The sequence below is a fragment of the Rhineura floridana genome, chromosome 4 (genome assembly GCF_030035675.1).
Source record: "Rhineura floridana isolate rRhiFlo1 chromosome 4, rRhiFlo1.hap2, whole genome shotgun sequence".
Lineage (NCBI taxonomy): Eukaryota > Metazoa > Chordata > Lepidosauria > Squamata > Rhineuridae > Rhineura > Rhineura floridana.
This window is the reverse complement of record NC_084483.1, coordinates 46,124,264-46,149,143: the sequence shown is the minus strand read 5'-3', so window position 1 is coordinate 46,149,143 and position 24,880 is coordinate 46,124,264. Positions and strand designations below refer to the sequence as shown.

Genomic DNA, 24,880 nt, shown 5'->3' with positions numbered 1-24,880 from the left:
AGTACGCTGATGACACGCAGCTCTACTTCTCCTTTTCACCTTCTTCAGGTGAGACTGTTGATGTACTGAACCGTTGCCTGACCGCGATAATGGACTGGATGAGAGCTAATAAACTGAAACTCAATCCTGACAAGACCAAGACTCTGTTCGTGAGCTCTTTCCCTGCCCAGATGATAGATGCCCGTCCTGTTCTAGAGGGGGTTACACTCCCCTTGAAGGAACAGGTTTGTAGTTTGGGGGTCCTTTTTGACCCTTCCTTGTCGCTTGAGGCTCAAGTAGCCTCGGTGGCACGGAATGCGTTTTACCATCTTCGTTTAGTAGCCCAACTACGCTCTTATCTGGACAGTGATGATCTCGCTTCAGTTGTTCATGCTCTGGTAACTTCTAGATTGGATTACTGTAATGCGCTCTATGTAGGGCTGCCCTTGAAGACAGTCCAGAAACTTCAGCTAGTGCAAAATGCGGCAGCCAGGTTGTTGACGGGGACCAATCGGTTCGCGCATATAACACCTGTCCTGGCTCGTTTGCACTGGCTACCTATCTGTTTCCGAGCCAGATTCAAGGTGCTGGTGTTGACGTATAAAGCCTTACACTGCGTGGGACCGCAATATCTTGTGGAACGCCTCTCCCACTACAAACCTACCCAGGCGCTTCGTTCAGTATCTAAGGCCCTCCTCCGGGTACCAACCCATCTAGATGCCCGGAGGACTGTTACTAGATCTAGGGCCTTTTCTGTAGTGGCCCCCGAATTGTGGAACAGCCTACCTGAAGAGATCCGCCTGGCGCCTACAGTACTTTCCTTTAGGCGCCAGGTTAAGACCTGGCTATGCTCCCAGGCATTTTAACATTTTAATGTTAATGTTTATGTTTAATGTTTTAGCTTAAATTTGCTGATACTCGTTATAGATTTTATTGTAACATTGTATTTTAATCTTGTTGTACACTGCCCAGAGAGCTACTAGCTATGGGCGGTTTATAAATGAAATAAATAAATAAATAAATAAGGAATAATGGGGGAAATTATGTAATGTTTTAGAAAACATAACAACAAAAGAAGGGAGAACCAGGAATCATGATAACTAGTGGAATACAATTTATGGCAAATCGTAACTGGCAGCCCATTTGAAGAACTGAAAAATAAAATGTAATCAGATAGCGAACCCCATCCCTAGCTGTAGTGGAAATGGTTTGGGGAAAATGGCCTTGCAGGCCGAATTTGAACCCCTGGCAGGCTATGTTTGGCCTGCGGGCTGGAGGTTCCCCACCCCTGCATTAGGACTTGTTTACATTAGATTTACACCCTGAAGTTACTTGAACATTAGGTTTTGATTCCATAGTCTAATAGTCAGTCTGAGCTTGTATAGTGTCCAGAGGAAGCAGATCAGCTCCAGGTTGTTTCTGTTCGTCTCATCTGCCCGTTCCTGAAACTAAATTTCCTAATATTTCTTTAATATGGGAAGTTGCCCCTTTCTTATGTATAGGCTGCCATTAGAGCTACCAAATGCTTCCTTGTGTGGTGTGCATGTGGGAGTACTCCTTACACTTTGAAACCATGACTATACAGTATAGTATACAGACTATACTATCAAGGTGGTGGTGGTGGTTTTGGAGTGGGCAAAGACATCCATACTTTACTTTCTCCCATATTTACAGCACATTTCCTGCAGTTTGAACTATAGCTAACACTCCATACATTTATATATGGTGCTGCACCTTCAAGGTTCAATACATAACAAAAATTCTCAATTTTCCAATAAATATTTAATCAGCCGTCCTTTCTTCCCTGACCCTAATGATATCAGTGAATTTGATCCTGCACAAAATACATCTTGAGAAATATCCCCCCATACCTCTCAAACTATTTTTACTGATCTCTTGTAGTTTCTTGTCCCCATCTGTTTTCTTACCTAACTCTTGGTCTACCTGAATTGTAAACTCTTCAAGGCTGAGGCCTGATCTATGAGAATCTTGCCTAGCAACAGCAAGCTTCCAGAGGCTAAGATTAGACAGAAACTGTTGACTAGTAACAGCAGAATAAGCTAGATCATTTATTAACATTGACAAGAAAAAATATTTTAATAAAAACTATGAACATGTTACACAATTCAGGGGTAAAAGCAAATACTAGATGGTCCCCTTGACCTACAACAACAAACCTTTTCCCAAAAGGTATAGCACAAAGAGAGAAATATTTCCAGGAAAACCACCCCAACTGTATATGGAAGTAAAACACAAATCTATGAACACGCTAGTGTCTCTTGTCAAATGTTTAACTTCTTCGAAGTAAGTAAATTCTTATTCTTCACATCCGAAATTCATCATCCTCAAACCTATGTCTCCAAGTTTCAAATCTGTTGAACCGTTTTCTAACTATAAGCTGTAGAACCCACTGTCCCTGATTTCTCATTGTAATTATGAAATGGGATCCAGCCAACTCACCCTTAACACAGGGCCACAATTGTGGCCCTATTATACTAAACAAACCTTACTGTACATTAAAACAACAATACATTGCTTGTAGGTGAACAAGCATAACAATAGCAATTTAATTTGTTTCATAAAAGTCCCATTCTTTTAAGTACTATGATTCAGATAATTATTCAGTTCTCCATTAGTGCTAATGTTAATGACCACAATACAACAAATTACAAGCACACAGGAGCCCTATTCAGAGGAGCTGTTTGCATGTAAATCTACACATGAGCAGGGTTAGAGTGGATGAGCATACTAAGCTCTGCCTCCCATGTCATTATCCCTGCCGCCCTTCACAAGCTGGATAATAAAGTCTGACACAAGGAATCCTCTCTCCGATTGGAGGCTCCCCACACAATTTAGAATCCCAGTTTTGCAGGGGTCTAAATTACCTGGGGAACTTCAGACTTTACCCTCTAACATATGGAAGGTGGCAGACACAGTGATGTGGGGCAGAGCTCAGAACACTTGTCCTTATTTGTCCTGCTCACATGTAGGATATACACACAGGCACTATGCTCAAATAAGGCTATGGTTTCGATTAAAAAGCTGAAACTGTAAAGAATCTCATGCCCCAAATGCAAGAACAGATCTTCACATTATGTGATGGAACAACAAAATCAATTATGTTTGAGGCTTCCTGAGGCCATATATATTGCACAATATTCTTTATATTCTTATAATGTGGACAGACCAAAAAGTTCAGCTAGCTTCAATCAGGCCTAGTGCAGCCCTTTATGGTATTGCAATGGAAAGAATCCCTTAGAATTGGGCAGTGTAAACCTGAAACAAGAGCCTAGTTTGCTGACCTTCAGTGGTTTGTGTAGAATGCTGAGGCACTGAGAAACAGGAGGTTTGAGGTGATGCTCTTCGAAATGTGAATGTTATTGAAACATCCAGGTCAATGTGAACTTGGTGCTTTTATTCATGTTCTTCTTTGTTCTAATATCCTTTTTTAAAAAAAAGTATTTCCTGTGTGATCTGAGCCATTATAAAAGCATGTCAAAAATCAACAATATTAAAAGTGAATCCAAGTTTCCCATTCAATATTGTGAACTAAAGATAAACTTGTGCACCTTTTGTTTGAAAACAGGAGCTCAGTTCCCTCTGAAGTGGTATCAAATGTTATATTTATTTTTATTAAAAATGATTTGAAGACAAAAATCACCCTAGGCTTGAAATCTGAAATAAAAGGTGACAGACTAGCTCCACAGCTTAAGTGTAATACATTTAGACAGAAGGAACAGAGTGGTAGGGGTTACTTTTGCCTCCTCCTCCATGTTTTCAGAAGAGGCACCTTGACTAAATGTCACACACCTTTTCAGCCTATATTAAGTGGATTATAGAGGGGGAAGGAGACCAGTGTGATAAAATGCTTAGGAACTGAGCCATGAATAAATATTAATTTTTATTCAGTATAAGCTTCACAAACCCTTTTAAAAATGACTGACAGGTTAACAGTATATTACGAGGTGCATAGCCAAAATATTTCAGGGTGGGTTCTTTCCTAGCTTCTAACTGGAAGTTTGGATGGTTTGGAAATTGTATAAAAAAACATCCTCTGCTAGATTAAAGTAGTTTTGAACAGAGCTTTGAAGATTACTCTTAAAAAGTAACAAATTACAGTTACAATTACATGGCCCCAAAAACGTACAGACAGGCCCCACTTTACGGCGCTTCACCTTTCGGCGTTCCGCTAATGCGGCAGCTTCCAATTAGGGAAAGTCCCCGCTTTAAGGCACCTGTTCCGCGTTTACAGCGGTTTTGCTTGTCACGTGGCATTATCTTCAATGAGTTCCGCTTTAAGGCAGTTTCCGCTTTTCGGCAGCAGTCCGGAACGGAACCTGCCATATAAGCAGGGCCTGCCTGTAGTAATTACCATCTGACTGCTGCACATCTAAGTAGCCTAAAACAACATTAAAAAATAAACACACACATACAGCGGTAGTAGAATAATTCTTTTTATCCATACAGTCTCTCCGCTGGTAAGGGAGGTGGGGAGGGAGGCAGAAGCCACCATTCAGATCTTTGCACATCAAACCAAGTGCAACCCCACCTCAGCCAGCAAGCATAATCTCTCACTTAACAACCTCCTGGACCCTGCCCTGCCACCAACTAAGGGATACTTACCCAAACAAACATTTTCCCCTGAGATGCAAAAAAGTTAAAATACTGCAAATGCAGCACAGTTAGCTACTGGAGGCCACTTTGTGTGCCAAGTGAAAACACAGTATCTCTCTCTCTCACACACACACAACACACACACACACACACACACACATGTTGCCATCTTTCACCTCCACAGTTTTTTTATCTCCATTCTACTGCTGCCTCCTTCTCCTCCTTTATCCATATTCTTGCCCTCCAGCTCCTTTCTTCACCACCACCATCCATTTTTTAAAACAATTGTTTTCTCCACTCCACCCCTTCTCACTCTCCACCTCCTCCCTCGTCACCTCCTACCCACCCACAGAGCATGAGGGAAGAGTGACGCTGCACAGAAGCCCAGTTTGAGGCACATGATTTTCATCCACAAATCAGAGGAGGAGAAGACTTCCTCGGCTCCCCCCTCAAGTAGTGCCCAAAAGTAACGCTGGAAATGTTACAATTACTCCTCAAAAGTAATAAAATGATTCCTTGTTCTATTACAAACAAAATGTAAAGGAATTACCCACTCATTCCTCAAAAAGAAATGAATTACACGTAATCACTTGTAACGAATTACTTCCAAGCTCTGGTTTTGAAGTAGTTAAAACTAAGCAAGTATATAAATGTATTAATCTTAATTTAAAAATTAAGCATTGGGTTTATTTTTAACAGGTATATGATGGAAAAGATAGCTCATCACGTCTCTTGGGATCCTTTACAAGAAATGAATTGATAGGACACATTCTCAACAGCACATCAAACCACTTATGGATAGAATTTAATTCTAACGGATCAGATACAGATCAAGGATTTCAGCTCACATATACGAGTAAGTAACCTTGATGGGAATAGGGTTTTTGGGGGCGGAATGGGGGGAAGTAAGCACGTTACTTGGCTCTCATGATCTAACACAAAGTTCTAAGGGTTACTTCTTACTACCTACTGTGATTATGAGATTGCATTTTAATTCCTTTAACTGCTAGAAAGAGGAGAATTTTAGACATACTGCTTAAAAGCAATATTTTCATTCTTTTGTAAACACAGCAGTAGAGATGGATAAAGAAGGCACTGTGATAAATAATGAACCTGGGTTGAACATATCAGTGTTTTTATATAGCTAAGTATTCCCCATTGAATGTCCAGATGATGATGGTTACAGTATTCACTTGAAACTGTCTTGGTACATTAGTGGATCTTGTGGTTCTCAAAAGTTGCTAATCTGAGCAGTAAAATGCAGGATACAGCTCAAGATTCAATTAAACAACCTTTTCCTCTATTTAGAGAAAGAAGATCATGATGATAAAATATGTACAAAGAGTCGAACCTACAACTATGTTTTGTTTTAAAGAGACTCTTGCCCCTTCCAGGTCCGAATGTAATTTTAGCCTGCCCTTCTCCAAAACAGCTCAGTATATAGTGTTGGCGGTACCTTCAGAACAACCTTGACTGGTCCAGGCCCACTCTTAGCATGTGCGGGGCCCGGGGCAAAAGCATAGTTGCCCCCCCCCACATTCTTTCTCTCTCTATATATATATTTATTATAAAATATATAAAATATATAATATTTATTATAAAATATATAAAATATGCCACAGCGGGACAGCCACCTGTCGGAGATGCTTTAATTTGGATTCCTGCATTGAGCAGGGGGTTGGACTCGATGGCCTTCTAGGCCCCTTCCAACTCTGCTGTTTCATGATGCACAACTATGAAAGGTGATGGAGCCCTGCCCTCTTTTGCACCTGGCCACCCTCCTATAATCCAGAGGAGGAGGAGGGGAGGGGTTCCCCCCTTTCTAACTCCTGCATTTTGGGATCCTTTTTCCAAACTGGGCATGGCAGGGATTGAGTCACCTGCAATGGACAACATGCGCTCTGCCTCTGATCTGGAGCTCTTTGCAGGCCTCCTCCCTTTTCCATCCAGTGCTTCTCTGAACTCCAGGAGAATCTCCCAAACCACCCCTAATGGAGGGAGGGGTGAGAGGGGAGAGCAGAAATGCAAAGCCCACTTTCCCACAATAGGCGGGTCAGGAAGTTCCCTCTCCACCCTCCGATCTTCTCCCTTGGCATGCTTGGAGGAGGAGGAGGAGGAGGAGGGGGTGTCCCCTCTAGCAATCCAAACTCACTCTGCTTAACCCTGAGAGAGCCACTGAAGCCAAGAGGAGCCAGGCCTTATCTTTACCCTGGCTTGGGAAGAGACGAGGTGGGGGTTGCGGTATTATATGCAGGAGGGGGAAAGAGAGCCTGTCAGCTGGTGGTGCACAGCTGCTTGACAAGCTCATCTGGCTGGCAACAACCATCTCTTTGACTCAGTCATGAAATCTGTTTATGTTGTGGTTATGATATACGCAAATTGACAAGCGCGGCGCGTGCGGGGGCCCCCAAAGCGCAGGGCCGGGGGCAACTGCCCCGCTTCCTGGTGCCTAGGGGCAGCTCTGGACTGGTCCACGATCACCTAATAAGCTTTGTGGCTGATATTATTATTAGCATTAGCATTATTAACATTTATACTTTGCCTTTCTCTGTAATATTCATGGTGGCTTACAATGGACATCACTATGAAAATACACAATACTATAAAACAAAAATTGTTTTAATGAGTACTTTAGTGTGTGGCAAGAAGCAGGAACAACAAGAAGACTGTAAGATGCTGCTTGTTCTTTGAACCGAAGTCTCTTCCAATTGAAGGGTAAAACTAGACAAGTCATGCATTTTTCAGTTAAAAAAACAAATAAGAGAATAAAAAGAGCCTGCTGGATCAGACCACTAGCCCATCTAGTCCAGCACCCTGTTCCCATAGTGGCCAACCAGATTCCCAAGGGAAGCCTGCAAGCAGGACCTGAGCACAACAGCACTCTTATCCCCCGCGGTATTCAGAAGCATACTGCCTCTGTCTATGGAGGCAGATCATAGCCTTATCCTCCAAGAATTTGTCTAATCCTCTTTTAAAACCATCCAAGTTGGTAGCCATCACTGCCACTTGTGGGAGTGAATTCCATAGTTTCACTAAGTACTGTGTGAAGTAATTTTTCCCCCTGTCCTGAATCTTCCAGCACTCAGCTTCATTGGATGTCCATGGGTTCTAGTGTTGTGAGACAGGGAGAAAAATTTCGCTGTATCCACTCTCTTCATGCCATGCATAATTTTATGCACTTCTATCATGTCACCTCTTACTTGTCTTTTCTTTAAACTAACAAGCCTCAAATGGCTTCCCACTTGCGTAAGTCAGCCATAGCCTTCATCTCCATATCACTACAGGGTGGGGTTTTTAAACCTTTCCCCCTGTGCTGTTCTCCCAATGAAAATTGCCCCCTCCACTGAAGCTGTTATTTGCCATGACAGGGAAAAACAAAACAAAATAAATAGGCACCCATGTGTTTTTCCTGGTGGGTAAATTCTAACAGCTGGGGGTACATTTTCCTTGGGAAAATGGCACAGTCCCAAACCCGATCAGCATTCTCCTAACTAATTTGTCTGTCTTTTAAACACAAGTTCAAAAAGACTGAAATGCAATCACACATTTTTTCATCATATTTACATTTAAGGTCACCTTTCATACTTTATCTTGCTTTCTGATAGCTTTGCAAACATTTACCAAATTCAGCTTACTAACTGGTATAGGAACAGTTTAACTATTCTGGAGCATACTTCATGCGTCTCTGTTTGAGTGATGTGCCAGTCTTCCATTTTCAACCTTTTCTGATAATCACATTGTCTTAGACTGGTGGTGTGGGAAGTATACTTACATTTTTAACAGATTTTTGTAGCTATGATGACAATGGTCACATTAATGTGTTGTCTTATAGCTGAAGGTCACAAGGTTACATAGTCATCAAATAAACACAAAAACCATACAGTAATAATGAAGAGTGATCACGCTAAACATCCCTCCAAGTACATAGTTTCTGGCATAAAATTATCACAGGTTATCACCATAAAGCAGGAAGCAGCTAAAAGCTATTCAATGAGGAAGCAAGAGACAGTTATCAACACTCAAATGTTTGGGCGTACAAAAAAAAGTCTCATTTATGCCAGGCTGAGGGCAGTTGGATGCAGCAGATCTCTAGCTGAGCTGACTGGGTCCCGGCTCAGTCAGGTTATGCCAGCATAAGTCCCTTAGCCCGACTCAGCCGGGGCTTAGCCAGGACCCTGCTAGCTGAGCCAAGACCGGCACAAGTTGAGCCAGCGTAAGGCCGGGTGTAAGGCATGTCGGGACCTGTCAGGGGAGGGGCTGAGGTGAGGAGACTTAGGCCACATCCAACTTGTGTTCAGAGTGCTCCTGCAGGTCCCAATCCAGGCAACAGTTATGCCAGGAAAAAGGTTGGTCTAAGAAAAGAATTGCAATAGAAGTCAATGAAGAAGGCTTACTTCCCGGTAGGGATATTTGGGAGAGCAGGCTTTTACTTTCTGGCCCCTGTGTGCAGCTCCCTGCTGAGATGGTGTTCAGCCAACCCAGAGGCTCCTGAATGTCAATGGGATGTGTTGGGACTTTATGCCAGCTTCTCTTGCTCCAGCACAATGTACACCAGCTTCCTCTGAGTTGGATTGCTGTGCCCACCTTTTATGGTGACTTAAGCTTTTTATACTAAAGAGGATGTTTTGTTCAGTTAATTGTATTTTATTGATGGTTTTTTGTTTCTGCTGTTTTAAGGTGTGCTGACTTGTTGTATACCACTTAAGAGTTTTGTTTAAATATAAGCAGTATATAAATGCTCTAAATAAATAAAATAGTCTAAATAAATAAATATACAAAATTTAAGATTAATAAAATATGAAGTACCTTAATAATCGCCTGCCCCCCAAAAAACCCAACAATCCTGCAGTCATAATTCAAGTTATTTCATGGTATGGGTATTTCTGTCACATGAATTTATAGGTACATAAAGGAGCTACAATTGCTTCACTCTCAGAATCTCTAAGTATGAATTGGTCTTGAATTCCTTTTAAAAAATGTACAAAATCATAATAAATTAGTTTCTTTATTGTTTCACTTTCATTGTTTCCAAAAGACAAAAGGTTTTAGTTGTACAGGCTTAAAAAAGGACACATGGATTAATAAAGAGGGGAAAGTGTTTTGACCATTATTTCTTTGGATCAAAACAAGTAAAGTTTATGTTGCTTCTGCAATTGCATTTCTAAAATGAAATCCTAGATATTTTCCCCAATTAAAACTTGCCTTGCCATGACACCTGTAGTTGCTGTGGAGAGAAGAGGATATAGCTTCAGGCATCCCCACAGTTGGGCCTGTCTTTAAAGTTCTCAAACCAGCAGGCAGATTTTGTCATTGCGGTGTAAGCTGCTAATCTTCTCTGCTGCCTGGCTGGCTATCCTTAACCTCAAAAATGATATCCAGAATGAAATGAGAATAGCCTAATATGCCAGGTTACAGACACAAATAGAGGCACCAAGTATGTGAGAAGAGAAGAAATATGAAATAATACTGTTACTGCATATAAATTCGTTTCTGCCACAACTAGTATAATCTGTGTAGACAAACACTGTGAAACCAGAAAATAAACTCAGCTGTGATTTATGTTTACCATTCTTGTGTGTTGATAAGAGAGTGATATATGATCCCATACTTTCAAATCTTTTGTTTTTCTTTCTTTCTTTCTCTGAGGGACAATCCTGAGCATTTTCCTTTTTTCAGCATCTTCTGACCTTGAGCTTTACTCCCTATTATTTTGTCCTAATCTTTCCTCTACAAAATTGCACAAATAACAATTACTTGAAAGAAAAACGAACAGTTTCCATTTGTCATGGGAGCATAACATTCTAATTCCAAGTTGTGCATAAAAACAAACAAAACTAAGCCAGCTTTTTTGGAGCACCTGACACACACGCCCTTTGCTGGGAGAATAGCTAGTGGTATGGGAACAATTTATTAAATGCAAACACAAGAGTTAAGCTATTCAGGAGCAGGCTGCTTGGTGAGTTGCATAGCACCTGGAAGAAATGGTCTATCATTGTATGCAATGCTCACATATATAACTTGGATCCTCTTGAAACCTATGGATTGTAAGCCACCATGAGGAAATTCTATTGTTTTGTGCCACCCCAATCTTTTTGCAGTGTGAGACTTCCAGGGGCTAGTGTACTTACCCAGGGTTTGGCTTCCTTGGAAAGGAGGTCAGCAGAGATGCTGGTGTCTTATAGGATATATCATTTTTATTTACACGTGTTCACAACTTGATCTTAAGATGGAGGAGTTCTCAGCATTAACAGTTCAACAGATCTTGCTTTTCCATCAGACTTGTAGGGAGGCACCCCAAAGGCATGGTGCAGAGAGCAGACCTCTCTGTGTGTCTCTCTAGTTCCCAGCTTCTCCAACCTAGACTAAAAACACAAGCCTCTCCTTGGCTCCAGGATGTGGGGAGGAGGGCCTCTTTCACCTGAAAAGAGTTCCATTAACTTGTTTTGGATATACAGATTAATGATTCAATAAACCCATTAACTCACAGGCTGACTTGGCTAAACTATTAGATTAGCAAAGGAAATTAGTCTGACCAGTAGAGCAGGTTTCTTGCTTGTATATCCCAACTGCAGATGAAAGATCATAGGCTTGAAGGGGACCCAAAGAAATAATCTATCTCAACCCCTCAGTCCCATAACACTATTTTGAACAGTGACTAATAAATTCAGATAAGCAAAAAAACAATAAATAAATACATGAATAAATAAACAACAAGAGATGTCAGAGATCATACTTGGGACCTTAGGCATAGAGTTATTGCAGATACCACAGCGATAAACTAAACTTGGAAGCAGCCAAAGTTCTATCACTAATATCGGGGAGGCATCTGACTAATATACTAAGATCTCTTGAAACAAATGTACTTTTAAAAATATTAACAGATTTTTGCCTTGAGAGGTGATCAGCATTGCCAAAGGGAGTAGTTACTTTTCCACAAAAAAATCTTTTTTCAAAACAACAACAACCTTAAATATACTCCCCATAGTGTCATGTTTTTTTTCTTGATTAAAAAATACTGCCATTTGGTCCAATACTTTTGAAACCTTTTGTAATCTACTTGGAAATATTAATCCTGCTTGCTAATTAAGATGCTAAACTTTTGAACCCAGATCAGAGGCCATGGAACTTTAAGGACCATATCTGTATAAATGTCATCAGAAGTGTTACTATCATATCCTTAAGATACAATTTCAATGTGATGTAAAACAACACATGCTTCACTAAATGGATTATCTCCATTTCTTTTCATGCCTACAAAAGTATAATTATAGCAAAAGGTTCATGGCAAGAGGTTTACACAGAACAGAAATGTACATTTGCATTTGACAGACTTTTTTCAGACAGTCTGCCCAGAATAATGGGGGAGAAGGGAGGGTTTATGGTGGCCACTCCATCACTAACCTAGGAATGTTCATTAGTCTGTATGAAGAGACCCAACATTTGTACGGTTCTCTCCATGTATCTTACTTTGCATATAGGAAGGATCTGTCATTTTCAGTTCTCTTAGTTTCTCAGTTTCTGATCTCATTTTTTCAGTCTCTACATTTCTGCTGCAATTCGCTTAAAAAAATCCTCATGACTGTTCTACAGAATTTTTGTGCAAACTTCTTCTGATAAGCACATTTTTGCACACAGTTTTGACTAATGTACACATTTTTCAAGCAATATCTCCTAGTATAATACATTTTTGTATGTTATTTTTTCCATTATATTCATTTTTGTTCCTGTTTCCCTTAATTTTTTTGTAAACATTGTTTGGTTGGAGAACTACATTCCAAAATTCAAATACATGCAAATTTTGAAGGATGGCTGTGTTTTGGTTCTCATATTGTGCCAGAAAGAGTGAATTGGACATATCTGGCTTTAAATGTGAACTGAATTTAATTTCTCCCCTACGCCTATTTGCATATAACTGGTCACACAGGCTACTGAACACACATTGATGGGGGGGGGGTCTGCTATTGTTGATCCTGCTTTCCTTTTTCAACATAAATGTGTTAAGTCAGCTTGGATAGGTTCTCTTGAAAATATCTTAGATTTTCCTAAGTCTTATTCAAAAATGTCAGCAATTTTGAAGGGATTACATGCATGCATCCACGTTGAGAAAAATAGTACTTCAATCTAACCCTGTTGGCATAGCATGGCAAAGGTATAGGAGGGAGGATTTCCTCCCAAAACTCTTTAAAAGCTGCTGGAAGAACTAGTCTAGCACTTGCTAGTGGGCTAACAAACATACTGAGAATTCTGTTATACGTGGTTGCAGTGTGAAAAGGTATGCATGTGTGAAAATGGTCAAATGGTGATCTGCCTCCTTTTGCTTGGTTGTGCAGGCAACTGGCATCATTTCATGCTGCAACCAAACTATTTCTGGCTGCACTCACTCACTCACACCTACACACACATCCCTGCCACAGCTATTGCAATGGCTAACAATACTAGACTAGCAGTGCCAGCGCATGAAACTCACCAGACAGTGGCAGAACCAACATCACACTAGGTCCTCTGTCTACAAGAATGCTTTCTTCCCTTTCTGTCTGTAAACCCCATTTCTATCTGTGTTTATTCACCCCCTTGGGCCTCCTGTAAGATAACAGCAGTGTCTTTAAAAGAAGACGCTGACTAGCTTTATGGCTGCCAACCTGCAACTTTCTCATTTATTACATTCAGTATCAGGGGAAAACATTCTTCATTTTCTTTCTTTTAAAAACTATGTTGTCCTTGCTCCCCCCCATACATTACCTTTTTTGTCTAGAATATGCATACACAGTTCCTCCCATATGTACTCCAAAATCATATTTTGATTGTTTTCTTCTACTCCTTCATGCCTCTTTGAGTGTAAATAATAAAAGGGCTGTGCTGTGTGAGTCTTGAAGCATAAGCTTTTATTACTCTCTTATCATAATATTAACTGAATAGCTGTGTGTTTGCATATTAAGTACAGATGACTAATCCCACTCTGAACAACATTTTCAGTTGGGCAAAGAAGTTTCCACTGGGCTAATGATAGCTGCTTAAATTTATACACAGATGTTTAAGTATAGTTAATAATATACATAAAGTAGCCTTTCTCTTTCTTAGCATTTAACAATGGAGATCCAATATCCAGTCATTTTTTAAAATTGATTAATAAACCCATGTTTCCAGCAGGACATTTCTCCTACTGTTTTGCATGAAATTAATTAGTTATATTAGCTATATTTCATGTGCACATTTTGTACAATTTTGTAAAGATTTTCTAGAAGAGGTATTTCCAACTGGAGCCCTGTCACATATTACTTGTGAGAAGGGGATATCATGCAAGTAATGGGAAGCAGGATATACTCCTGCCCCTTCCATCAGCACCAGGCATTCTGCTAATTCCCACCTCTATATGTCCATGCATTAGTATGGTTGTCTGCAAAAAAAAAAGCATGTGCTTCAGTAGTTGATGCTGGGGCCGGGGCCAGGAGTGTGTTTTGCTTCCAGTGAATGTGTGATGTCATGCAAATAACATGTGAAGGGGAGTTAGTTCTGCACTTCAGGGAGGTGTTGGGATCGATTTACTCAACTAACAGCTTCCCCCCCCCCTGTTTCATGCCATATGGCAATCACTTTTGAAACTAAGGTGTTCAAAAAACAGCTTATGGTGTGGCATAAGTATAATCTTTTACAAGTGAAAACTCCTATTGAACATATTTATTTATTTATTGTACTTGTATACTGCCCCATAGCCAAAGCTCTCAACTTGTTAAGTGCACCTTAGGTCCCATACTCTTTGGTTTCTGGCCAGAGTTTGTGTCCTTAAACTGCATCACACCCCAGGAGGAAGTTAAAAGACAAGAGCTGGAGTATGAGGCCACAACTTTATTAATTTGTTCATTAAGGACCCACAGTTATTTCACCAATGAACTTCTATGTGTGTGCATGACTAACCTGAGGAGACAAGAGGGGCTGGGGATGTAAACACACTCTGCTACCTCAGATGGGTGAAACAACACTGGCTTAAGGCACATCACCCATTGTTTGAGAGGCAGGGCACTTGTTTGCCCACCTGCCACCACCAGTCATTGTATGGAAGGGTGAAGCATCCAGAGCATCAGAATCAAACAACATCACACCCAAAAATGAAGAGTAGCGTGGAGTAGGCAAAAAAGAATGTGCTCCAACAGCCAAAAATGGGACACCCCCCAAACAAAATCCTACTCAGCCCCCCTTGGGGGATGACTAGCTAATCCCACATAATTCTCCAGGTGGATGGTGGGTAGAATGTCACACTACTGCAAATTGGAAGCTGTGGGGTGATGACAACCTTATAAAGGGAGCATTTACCCCTTACTGTTTTGCCAGAACTACCTAATTGGGTTCTGTGCTCCCCATTCCCACTGGAGGGAAGTCCCATGAGGCTTTGTATGCTATGGAATAGAGCAAAGCTGCTCTAGAGAAGTTCAAATGTGGAATAAGATTAAAATAGCATGTTGCCATTGCTGGTAGCATTTACATTTTTAAGAGCCTGACGGCTCTTCAAACTGCTTTTAGAACTTGGACATTCTGTAGAGAATGCTTCTAAAATCCACCTACAAGGGGAAAAAATGTAGGGGCAAACTGGGTGTGACATGGGAGTTCCATAAATGCTGTCCTCCTTGTTCCAAAAGCAGCAATGAGGCCCCCAATTTGGATCAGGAAAGTGACTTGGGGGAAGATAAGATTGTTTTATTCTTTGCTAATTCCCTGAGGCAAATACTGTCTTCAAGTTACTATTATCGATTATGGAGTATAAAAAACATACAGGTATTCATTTTCATGGGGCAAGATTTGCAAAGGGCAATTGGTATGGGGGAAAGGGTTAAACCCCCATTGCCCATGCCACAACCATGATCAAAATCACTGTCCCCCTACAGCTTTCTACTCTCTATGAGGAAAGGTGGGGCTTCTTAGTTTAGAGAAAAGGCAAGTCAGAGGTTATATGACAGAAGTGTATAAAATTATGCATGGCATGAAAAGAGCAGATAGAGAAAAGTTTTTCTCCTCTTTCATAACACTAGCACTTGTGGACATTCTATTAAGCTGAATGTTGGAAGATTCAGGACAAACAAAAGAAAGTATTTCTTCATACAACACATAGTTAAACTATGGAATTTGCTCCTACAAGAGGCAGTGATGGCCACCATCTTGGACAGCTGTAAAAGAAGATTAGACAAATTCATGTGGGATAAAGCTATCAGTGGGTACTAGTCATGATGGCTGTGCTCTGCCACCATAGTCAGATCCAGGGTGCTTCTGAAAACCAGTTGCCGGAAGCGGTGGGTGGGGAGAGTGCTCTTGCACTCAGGTCCTGCTTTCAGGCTTGCCATGGCTTCTGGTTGGCCACTGTGAAAACAGAATGCTGGAGTTGATGGGGCACTGGCCTGATTCAGCAGGCTCTTCTTATGTTCTTATATTATTTTTGGACACACACACACAAAAGACATAACCATGAAACTCCCTCATCATGTCTCATTTGGCCCTAATTCAATGTGGGAACAGAGAGTGGGGATGTCCTGAGTAGCGCCTCCTCCTTGCCTTCATGCAAACATCATGAATGTCTTACAGAGGGAGCCTTTGTGTATGCACCAGCTTGCAACGTGGAAGCCTGGTCATTACTTGGCACTAGGGATTTGGGAGGAAAACTGACTATCAAGTGGATATCCTTCTGTCTGCCTGTTTGACCTCCATCATGACATGACTCTTGTTGGGCTCTCAGGTTATGTGTGTGTTCCTCACAGAGAGGAAAGCAACGGACAAACCTGCTCTTATGGGGTTAAGTCGGTTGGGAAGAGTGCCAAGGCCGTCGATGGCAGCTGTGCCATCACAAGGGCACTCTTATCTACATAAGGCTGGAGAGAAACTGAAAGGACGTGGGGGTGTAGCGTTTATGTGGAAGAAGCTGGTTGTAACTCTAAATGTCTCAGTAAAGACTCTTAAAAGAAATCATTGCCTGTGACTGGATCTTTTCTATATCTGAACCTGCTTTTGGTGTTGTATTGGACCACACACGCACTATAGCAGTGCAACAAGGGTTATGGGCCCAGAATTCTGCTCCGCTATACAGCGATAGAGCCGGTTCTGGTCCGAAACCTCAGAGCTGAGACGCGAGCTTGGTCGGAGGCCGTGTGAGAAAGAGGTGAGCGGAAAGCAGAGTGCTGAGAATGGCAATAAATATGTCTGCTGGAATGCCTGTGGAACGGCTCACTGAAACAAATTATGCCAGCTGGAAGCTATGGATGAGGGCTTTTCTGATCAAAGAGGATCTGTTTGAAGTCATTGACACCACCCCATCGGTGGCCCCTCAAGCGGCATGGACACGTAAGGATGAAAAGGCGAAGGCTTTTATCACATTAGCACTGTCCGACTCTCAATTGCTGTATGTGAGAGATGAACCCACAGCAAAACACATGTGGACTGTTTTGAATAATGTACATGTGCAACAAACTGCGGGGAGCAAACTTTGTTTGGCAAGAAGGTTATATCAGATGCGTCTAACTGAGGAGAGCACCATGATTGAGCACTTAACGGAATTTCAGCGTCTGTTTGCAGAGTTGGAGGACAGAGGGGTCGAGCATAGCAATCTACAAAAGGTGTACATCATTTTGTCTTCCCTTGATGAGAAATGGAACAATTTCATGACGTCTATGGAGGCGATGCCTGACGGAGGATTGAGTCTGGATTTTGTAGAAGAGAAACTCAATCAAGAATGGCAAAGAAGACAGGAGGCTAGGAGGACTGAGCCGAAAGAAGCAGTCAAAACTAAGCAGTCTACCTTCAAAGAGCAGCATGGACTAAAATCCTGTTATTTTTGTGGAGCAAGGGGACATATACAGCGGAACTGTGCAGCCAAGCAAAGAGACAGAGGCTGGAAGCACTCTAGCGTGAACTTTGTTAGTGCCCAGAAGCATAAAACAATTAACTCTCAATGGGTAATTGATAGTGGTGCATCTCATTGCCTCATAAAAGATGCAAGCCTATTTCACTCATCGAAACCAGTGCAGGAAACTGTTTTATTGGCTGACGGATCCAAACGTGACGTCCTGGCGCGTGGAACTTTGAAACTGAGTAAGCTCCAGACCATTTTGACAGATGTATTGTTAGTCCCGCAATTGGCAAGTAATATTTTGTCTGTAAAGAAACTAACAGATATAGGTTATTCTGTAACGTTTGAGCAAGGGAGATGTGTTGTTAAACGAGGCAATGAGATATGCATGCAGGGGTGTCTGCAAGAGTCACTGTTCACATTGCAAAGCACTCACGCTGAGCCGGAATGTGCTGTATTAAGTGCCAATAGACAGTTGCACGAAAACTGTGTACATCAGTGGCACAGAAGATTGGGTCATGCTCATTATGACACAATTAAGAAAACCCCTACTCATAGTGAGGACATGAAATTACAGGGGTGTGAGCAAGTATATGAATGTGATGAGTGTTACAGGGCTAAAGCCACAGTGGCACCCATAAATCAAAAGACAGAATGCACAACCACTGCACCATATCAGATGATACATGTCGACTTATCTGGACCATTGCAGTGTTCAAAGGGGGGTGCTAAGTATTTCATGGTTGTGGTAGATGATTTCACAAGGTATTGTCATGTGTACTTGCTGAAGAGAAAGGATGAGGCAGATACAAAATTACGCTTGTTCATAAAGAGAGTGGAAACACAACATGGGGTCACAATAAAACGCATACGCTCAGATCAGGGGGGTGAATTCACGAGCCAAGCTTTGCAGGAATTCATGGAAAGCAAGGGAATAGCCCAAAACTTCACGGCTCCATTTTCTCCGTTTTCTAATGGGGTTGCGGAGAGGAAAAACAGGTCTCTTCAGGAATCCATGAGAGCCATGTTGGGAGATTCAAACCTAGATAACACGTTTTGGGGAAAGTGTATCCTGTATGCTGTATATATTCAGAATAGATTGTTACACAGAGTTCTGGGAATGTCTCCCTATGAAAAACTGACGGGGAAGAAACCACGGATAAGGCACATTGAGCGTTTTGGGGCTAAATGTTGGGTTCACGTGCCCAAGAGTAAAAGGCGTGGTAAGTTAGCACCGAGAGCCCAGGAGGGACATGTGCTGGGCTTTCAGAATGCTTATTACAGGGTCTGGGTTCCTGAGCTGCAACAAGTAGTTCTTAGTCGAAGCATCAAAGTTTCAGATCAGGAATAGAAGCAAAGTCAGACCATAAACCTAAATGGGTCACACGATACACATGCAGTAAAAGAGGAGGACATACAGCCAGGTCCTAGCGCAAAGGAAGAAGTACTGCAAATGCCATTAAAGGAAGCGTTAAATGAGCTCATTTGGGGGAAACATAACATTAAGAAAAGAAAAGCTGATGATGTGTCATTCCATGAGAGGGAGCTACCAGGAACTAGTGCAGGCAACGATGGCGCAAGGGAAACGAAGTCCCAAGTTCCCTTAAGACGCTCAGAGAGAGAGAACAAAGGGAAGCCGCCTGAAAGATTCACAATTGGTCTTATCACAGACCAGGGCGCATACACTAAACAAAACATGGATGCAGAAACGTTGTATTTAACATGTGTGAAACCTAAATGCGATGATGAAACGTGGGAAAGGAATGTTGATTGATCTATTTATGAAATGTAACAGATGTAGCCTGGAATCCGGAAAATGTTAATGTGTAAAGCAAAGCTGAAATGTATAAGGTGCTGTCAACTGTAACCAAATGTTAAAGCAAGTGCATGTAATAGATAAGAGGGCATTGGAATTCCTGTGAGAAACAGGTGGGGGCTGTTGGGCTCTCAGGTTATGTGTGTGTTCCTCACAGAGAGGAAAGCAACGGACAAACCTGCTCTTATGGGGTTAAGTCGGTTGGGAAGAGTGCCAAGGCCGTCGATGGCAGCTGTGCCATCACAAGGGCACTCTTATCTACATAAGGCTGGAGAGAAACCAAAAGGACGTGGGGGTGTAGCGTTTATGTGGAAGAAGCTGGTTGTAACTCTAAATGTCTCAGTAAAGACTCTTAAAAGAAATCATTGCCTGTGACTGGATCTTTTCTATACCTGAACCTGCTCTTGGTGTTGTATTGGACCACACACGCACTATAGCAGCGCAACAACTCTTGCTATGAATTCTTTTTACCTTAGTTCTCTAAAACATTTTTAAATGGCATAATACGCATAGATATGTAAATTGCTTTGCAATGTACTTTATTTACATATTTGTTAATGTATCATTGCTGCTATCCCAAAAGGTACCTCATGGCTTTTCTTTTTTATGAAGTATTACTTATTGACTATGTGTAAGTTGTTCATTGCTAGAGGCAACAGTGGGGCTTCAATGGGACTGAAATCCCAACTATGTCTACTCAGAAGTATTTCCCACTGAATTCAGTGGGGCTTTCTCGCAGGTAACTGTGGTTAGCATTTCACCTTTAATCTGACTCATACTATGAATTTAAAAAAATAGTGGAATGCATTGTTCATTACTGTTTTCACATATGTTTGTTACATATAGACTTGTCTGTGCTCCTCAGTTAAAACCTGAGCCCCTTTGTTGAAATGAGGAGAACCATCTGGGTTTGTCTACTCCTTTTCACCATCTGTCCCCTAAATCTGTAACTTAAAATCTGTCCTTGCCCTACCTCCAGCCAAATCTCAGTTGCTTCTCCCCCTCCGAGTTTTGTTGACTTGTACCTTCTTGTTCTTTTCTGGAGGCAGCCCAGAGGTGCTAAACTGTCCCTCCCTGATGCTTGAGTGAGGGACTCAAGGCAGGATGACAAGTTTATACTGAACTGTGAAATTAAGCTAGTGAGAGAAGCTGCAGTCCTAACTTCACTTACCTGGGAGTAAGCTCCCTTGAATTCAATGGGATATACATCTGAGTAAACATGGTTAGAAATGCAGCCATAGATGGAACTGTGATTGGCTATTAGCCACTTTATAAACTTTGTATTTAAAGTGCCGCAAGACTATTTTTTTCCTGCAAAAGACAAACAGGATTACCCCTCTAGAAATTGATTAACCTTGAATGCAACAAGGTAATTTATTTGTAAATAACTGTTGGTGGCTGAGTCTGTTGTATGCTATGATATATGTTAAAAAAAAACACCCCACATATATTTGCAACAAAGACGTTTGCAAAATAAACTAGCTTCAGTGGAAGAGAAAATACCGAATGAAAGTGTGAATGAATGTCGGAACAGCTTGAAGGACGTTCATACATCCCTGCTTGGTTCATTACATCTCACTGCTCCTGCATTGAGTAACATCAAAGCATTAACACCTGAAGAGGTAATATCTCACTATTTATTTATTATTAGATTTATATCCAATCCTTCCTCCCTGTAGGAGCCCAGGGCGGCAAACCAAAGCAGTAAAAACACTCTAAAACATCATAAAGACAAACTTTAAAATATATTAAAACAAAACATCCTTAAAAAACATATTAAAACAAAACATCTTTAAAAACATGTTTTTAAAAAAGTTTTAAAACACCTTTTTAAAAAATGCTTTAAAAACACATTTTTTTAAAAAAAAAAACTTTTAAAAAGCAATTCCAACATGGATGCAGACTGGGATAAGGTCTCTACTTAAAAGGCTTGTTGAAAGAGGAAGGTCTTCAGTAGGCGCTGAAAATATAACAGAGATGGTGCCTGTGTAATATTTATGGGCAGGGAGTTCCAAAGGCTAGGTGCCACTACACTAAAGGACTGCTTCCTATGTTGTGTGGAACGGACATCATAAAATGGTATCTGCAGGAGGCGTTCGTCTGCAGAGCACAGTGATTGACTGGGTATATAAGGGGTAATACAGTTTTTCAGGTATTCTGATCCCAAACTGTTTAGAGCTTTGTACACCAAAAGCGGCACCTTGAACTTAGCCCGGTAGCTAATAGGTAGCCAATGCAAATCATCCAGCAGCCGGGTGACTTGTTGGCAACACCTTACCCCAGTGAGCAGTCGCCACCACATTTTGCACCAGCTGCAGCTTCTGGACCAACCTGAAGGGCAGCCCCACATAGATCTCATTATGGTAATTCAGCCTGACGGTTACCAGTGCATGGACAGCAGTGGTCAGGCTGTCCCGGTCCAGAAATGGCCACAGTTGTCATACCAGCCAAAGCTGGAAAAAGGCACTCCTAGCCACTGAGGTCACCTGGGCCTCTAGCGACAAAGATGGATCCATGAGCACCCCTAGACTATAGACTTGCTCTTTCAGAGGAAGTATGACCCCATCCAAACCAGGCAACCGACCAGTTATCCAAACTCGGGAACCACCAACCCACAGCACCTCTGTCTTGCTAGGATTCAGTCAGTTTATTGGCCCTCATTCAGCCCATTGCCAAGTCCAGGCAGTGGTCCAGGGCTTGCACAGCCTCTCCCAATTCAGATGTTACAGAGAAATAGAACTGGCTATCGTCAGCATACTGCTGACATCCTGCCACTAATCTCCTGATGAGCGGTCCCAAGGGCTTCATATAGATGTTAAACAGCATTGGGGACAAGATGTTACCCTGAGGTAACACAACTGCCAGGGGGCCGAAAGACAATCGCCCAATGCTATTATCTGAAAATGAGCCTGGAGTTAGAGTTGGAACCACCGTAAAACAGTAAAACACCCATCTCTCCATGTTGGCCCAGAAGGATACCATGGTCAGTGGTATCAAAAGCAGCTGAGAGTTCAAGAATAACAGGGTCACACTCCCCCTGGCCTTCTCCCAATAAAGGTCATCCATCAGGGTGACCAAGGCCAATGAGATAACATAATATGTAATCTGTTTCATCCAAGAGTACTTGCAATTGCTGTGCCACAACCCTCTTGATCACCTTCCCTAAAAAGGGGATATTTGAGACCGGGCAGTAGTTGTCACAAATTAATGGATCCAGGATGGGCTTTTTCAGTAGCTGTTAGATCATCACCTCTTTCAGGGTGGCTGGAACCACTCCCTCCTTCAATGACTTGTTGACCACACTCTGGATCCACTCGGTCAACACCCCTTGGCAAGATTTAATAAGACAAAGAAGGGCAAGGGTTGAAAAGAAATGTTGCACTGGACACCTCACTGGGGACTACAGTAGATGTGGATGGGGCATCAAGAGTGCTATGGAGGTGAACAACTTTACCCTTAACGTGCCTTGCAAACAATTCACAGTGGGCCTCCGAAGGGTCTAAAACTCCATTTCCTGGAGTTGATGTCAACAGACCTGTGACAAAATGGAAAAGCTCCACTGGACAGCTACTTGAGGATGTGACGGTGGCAGAGAGGTGGCCTTCTTCGCTGCCCTTGCTGCCACACAGTAGCCACGATTGTGATGTTTTACTCGTGCCCGATCAGTCTCACAGCATTATTTCACCACTTGTGCTCTAGCTATCGTCTAGCCTGTTTCACTAATCACTTGATATGTTCCTGGAAAGAATTGAAGGTTTATAGTTCAGTAGCCAGAGAGATATAAGCGTATTCAGTCATTATTAGCTCCCATGATTAAGAATGTGTGAAGTAGAGAGTGGGGCTGTGCTTCTTACCCTTCCCCTGTCATCGCACCCTGGATGGCCTCTTACCCAGCTGTCCATACAGTAAGGGTTGTGAAGTAGAGAGCCTGCCTTGTAAGCTTAGGGTCTGCACACAATTAAGGATTCTGTGTTGTCACTGAAATAGGTGATGGGAAAATTGTAGAATGACATGTAATACTGTACACTTGTAATTTACTGAAAAGTGTGTGTGAGAGAGGGGAGGAGGGGAGGGAAGGGAAATATAATTCTAATGCTAGAGAGACTTTACGTTGTTGTGTTCTCTGCAGTCAGACTGCATAACACTTCACCCCAGGTAAAAAGTCTGATCAGATTAGAGTTTAAAATAAACTAACAAAAACCTTTAAATGTTTTTTGCTTATAAATCCCCTCATATAGGCTAAGGAATTTTCTTAGAAAAAGCAATGTATTTTCTTTGAGGCACTGGATAAGTTCTGACACAGAAAGAAGCTGAAGACTCTTATTTTGCAGTTGGTGTTCACTTATATTTAGCTTTATGGGCCTTTTACCTGAACTCTTGATTTTTTCTTGTTTATAACCCTCAGAGGTATCTTGTCATTTGACAACAGAGCTCATTTGGCATTTATATAAAGCAGAATGCCCTTAAAGGAGGAGATTGAACAGTGTGATAATAGGACACAATGGAAATATTCATTCCATCAAAGAAAAGGCATTATTTTGGCTCACTGGGATTTTCCCCTTACTATCGTTCAATATGACTTGAAAGCATCAAACGATCATTCTCTTTAGGTCCTACAGTATAAAGGGTAATACCTAAAATACATCATCCAGAGTTCTCTGTCTATAACATTGCCTTTTCATGACTTTAATTCAAAATAATATGACATAAAGGGAAACCCAGTGGGCAGAGGAAGAGCAGTTTGGGCACTGGTAAGGGAGGAATACGGACCCAAATAAACAAAAGCACTCAGAGAGGTTCCTTCAGATACTTTCCATCATCTTATCTAGTCTACCTAGTCATTCCTGCTTAGTTCCTGAGAAAAATGGGGCTGAATGGGAGGGGGATATAGTCTGTCAGGTTTTGTCTATCTTCCTGATGAGTAATTCTGTTGGGATCTCCAACCCTCATCCCAGCACAAGAAAAGCAGCTGCAATTGTTATATGATTGCTTTTCCTCCTGGGAGATGAGAAAGTGGCTGAGATACAATGAGGGGAAAGAGTCAGAGTTTTCTCCCCTCTGTCAGATGTCACTGTGTATTCTGAGTAGTGGAACAGAAAACAGTTCAAATTTCATGGTCAACAAAACTAGCTTTTCTGGGCTTAGGATTCTACGAAACTACAGCAACTGACAATATACATAATCGTGTTGTAAACATAATTTTGGACATTCTAGACTTCCAGCTGAATTAAAATGGCATTTGGCACTTCTAATGATCAGTTGAACAAAAGTAAAGAAGCAGAATAGTTGCAGAGGAAGGATTGCCAGATTTGGTCTTAATTGGAAGCCAAATACTGAATCTCCCCCCCCTCCCCCGGCCACCCTTCCTTTTAAACAAATTTTAATTTTCTGGTTCACTCCATTTCATAGATTGTGTAGAATTTAAATCCAGAAGCTTTGTGACAATATGCATTGTCATTGTGATTGGATTTTAAATATGTATTGGCTCCCTGCTGCCAAACTGCTGAGCCAGGGGCCTCGCCGCCGCACCGCACTGCCCCGAGAACGAGCCCTAGGAAGCCACGTGCACTGGCGAGCGACCCGCCGCCACCGCCGCCAGGGCCTGGCCGCATAGGCTTCGATGCCGCCACCAAGCTCCGCTATGC

The 24,880-nt window shown here is 41.8% G+C and overlaps 1 protein-coding gene across 1 annotated transcript in view; it reads left to right on the top strand.

Moving 5' to 3' along the window:
* The window catches only part of CSMD1 (CUB and Sushi multiple domains 1), a 1,745,606-nt gene that overhangs the window by 1,375,667 nt on the left and 345,059 nt on the right, over positions 1-24,880 (top strand). The window contains exon 23 of the mRNA XM_061622907.1: positions 5,293-5,449. Coding sequence (XP_061478891.1) covers positions 5,293-5,449 — 157 coding nt within the window. The remainder of the gene's footprint in view (positions 1-5,292; positions 5,450-24,880) is intronic.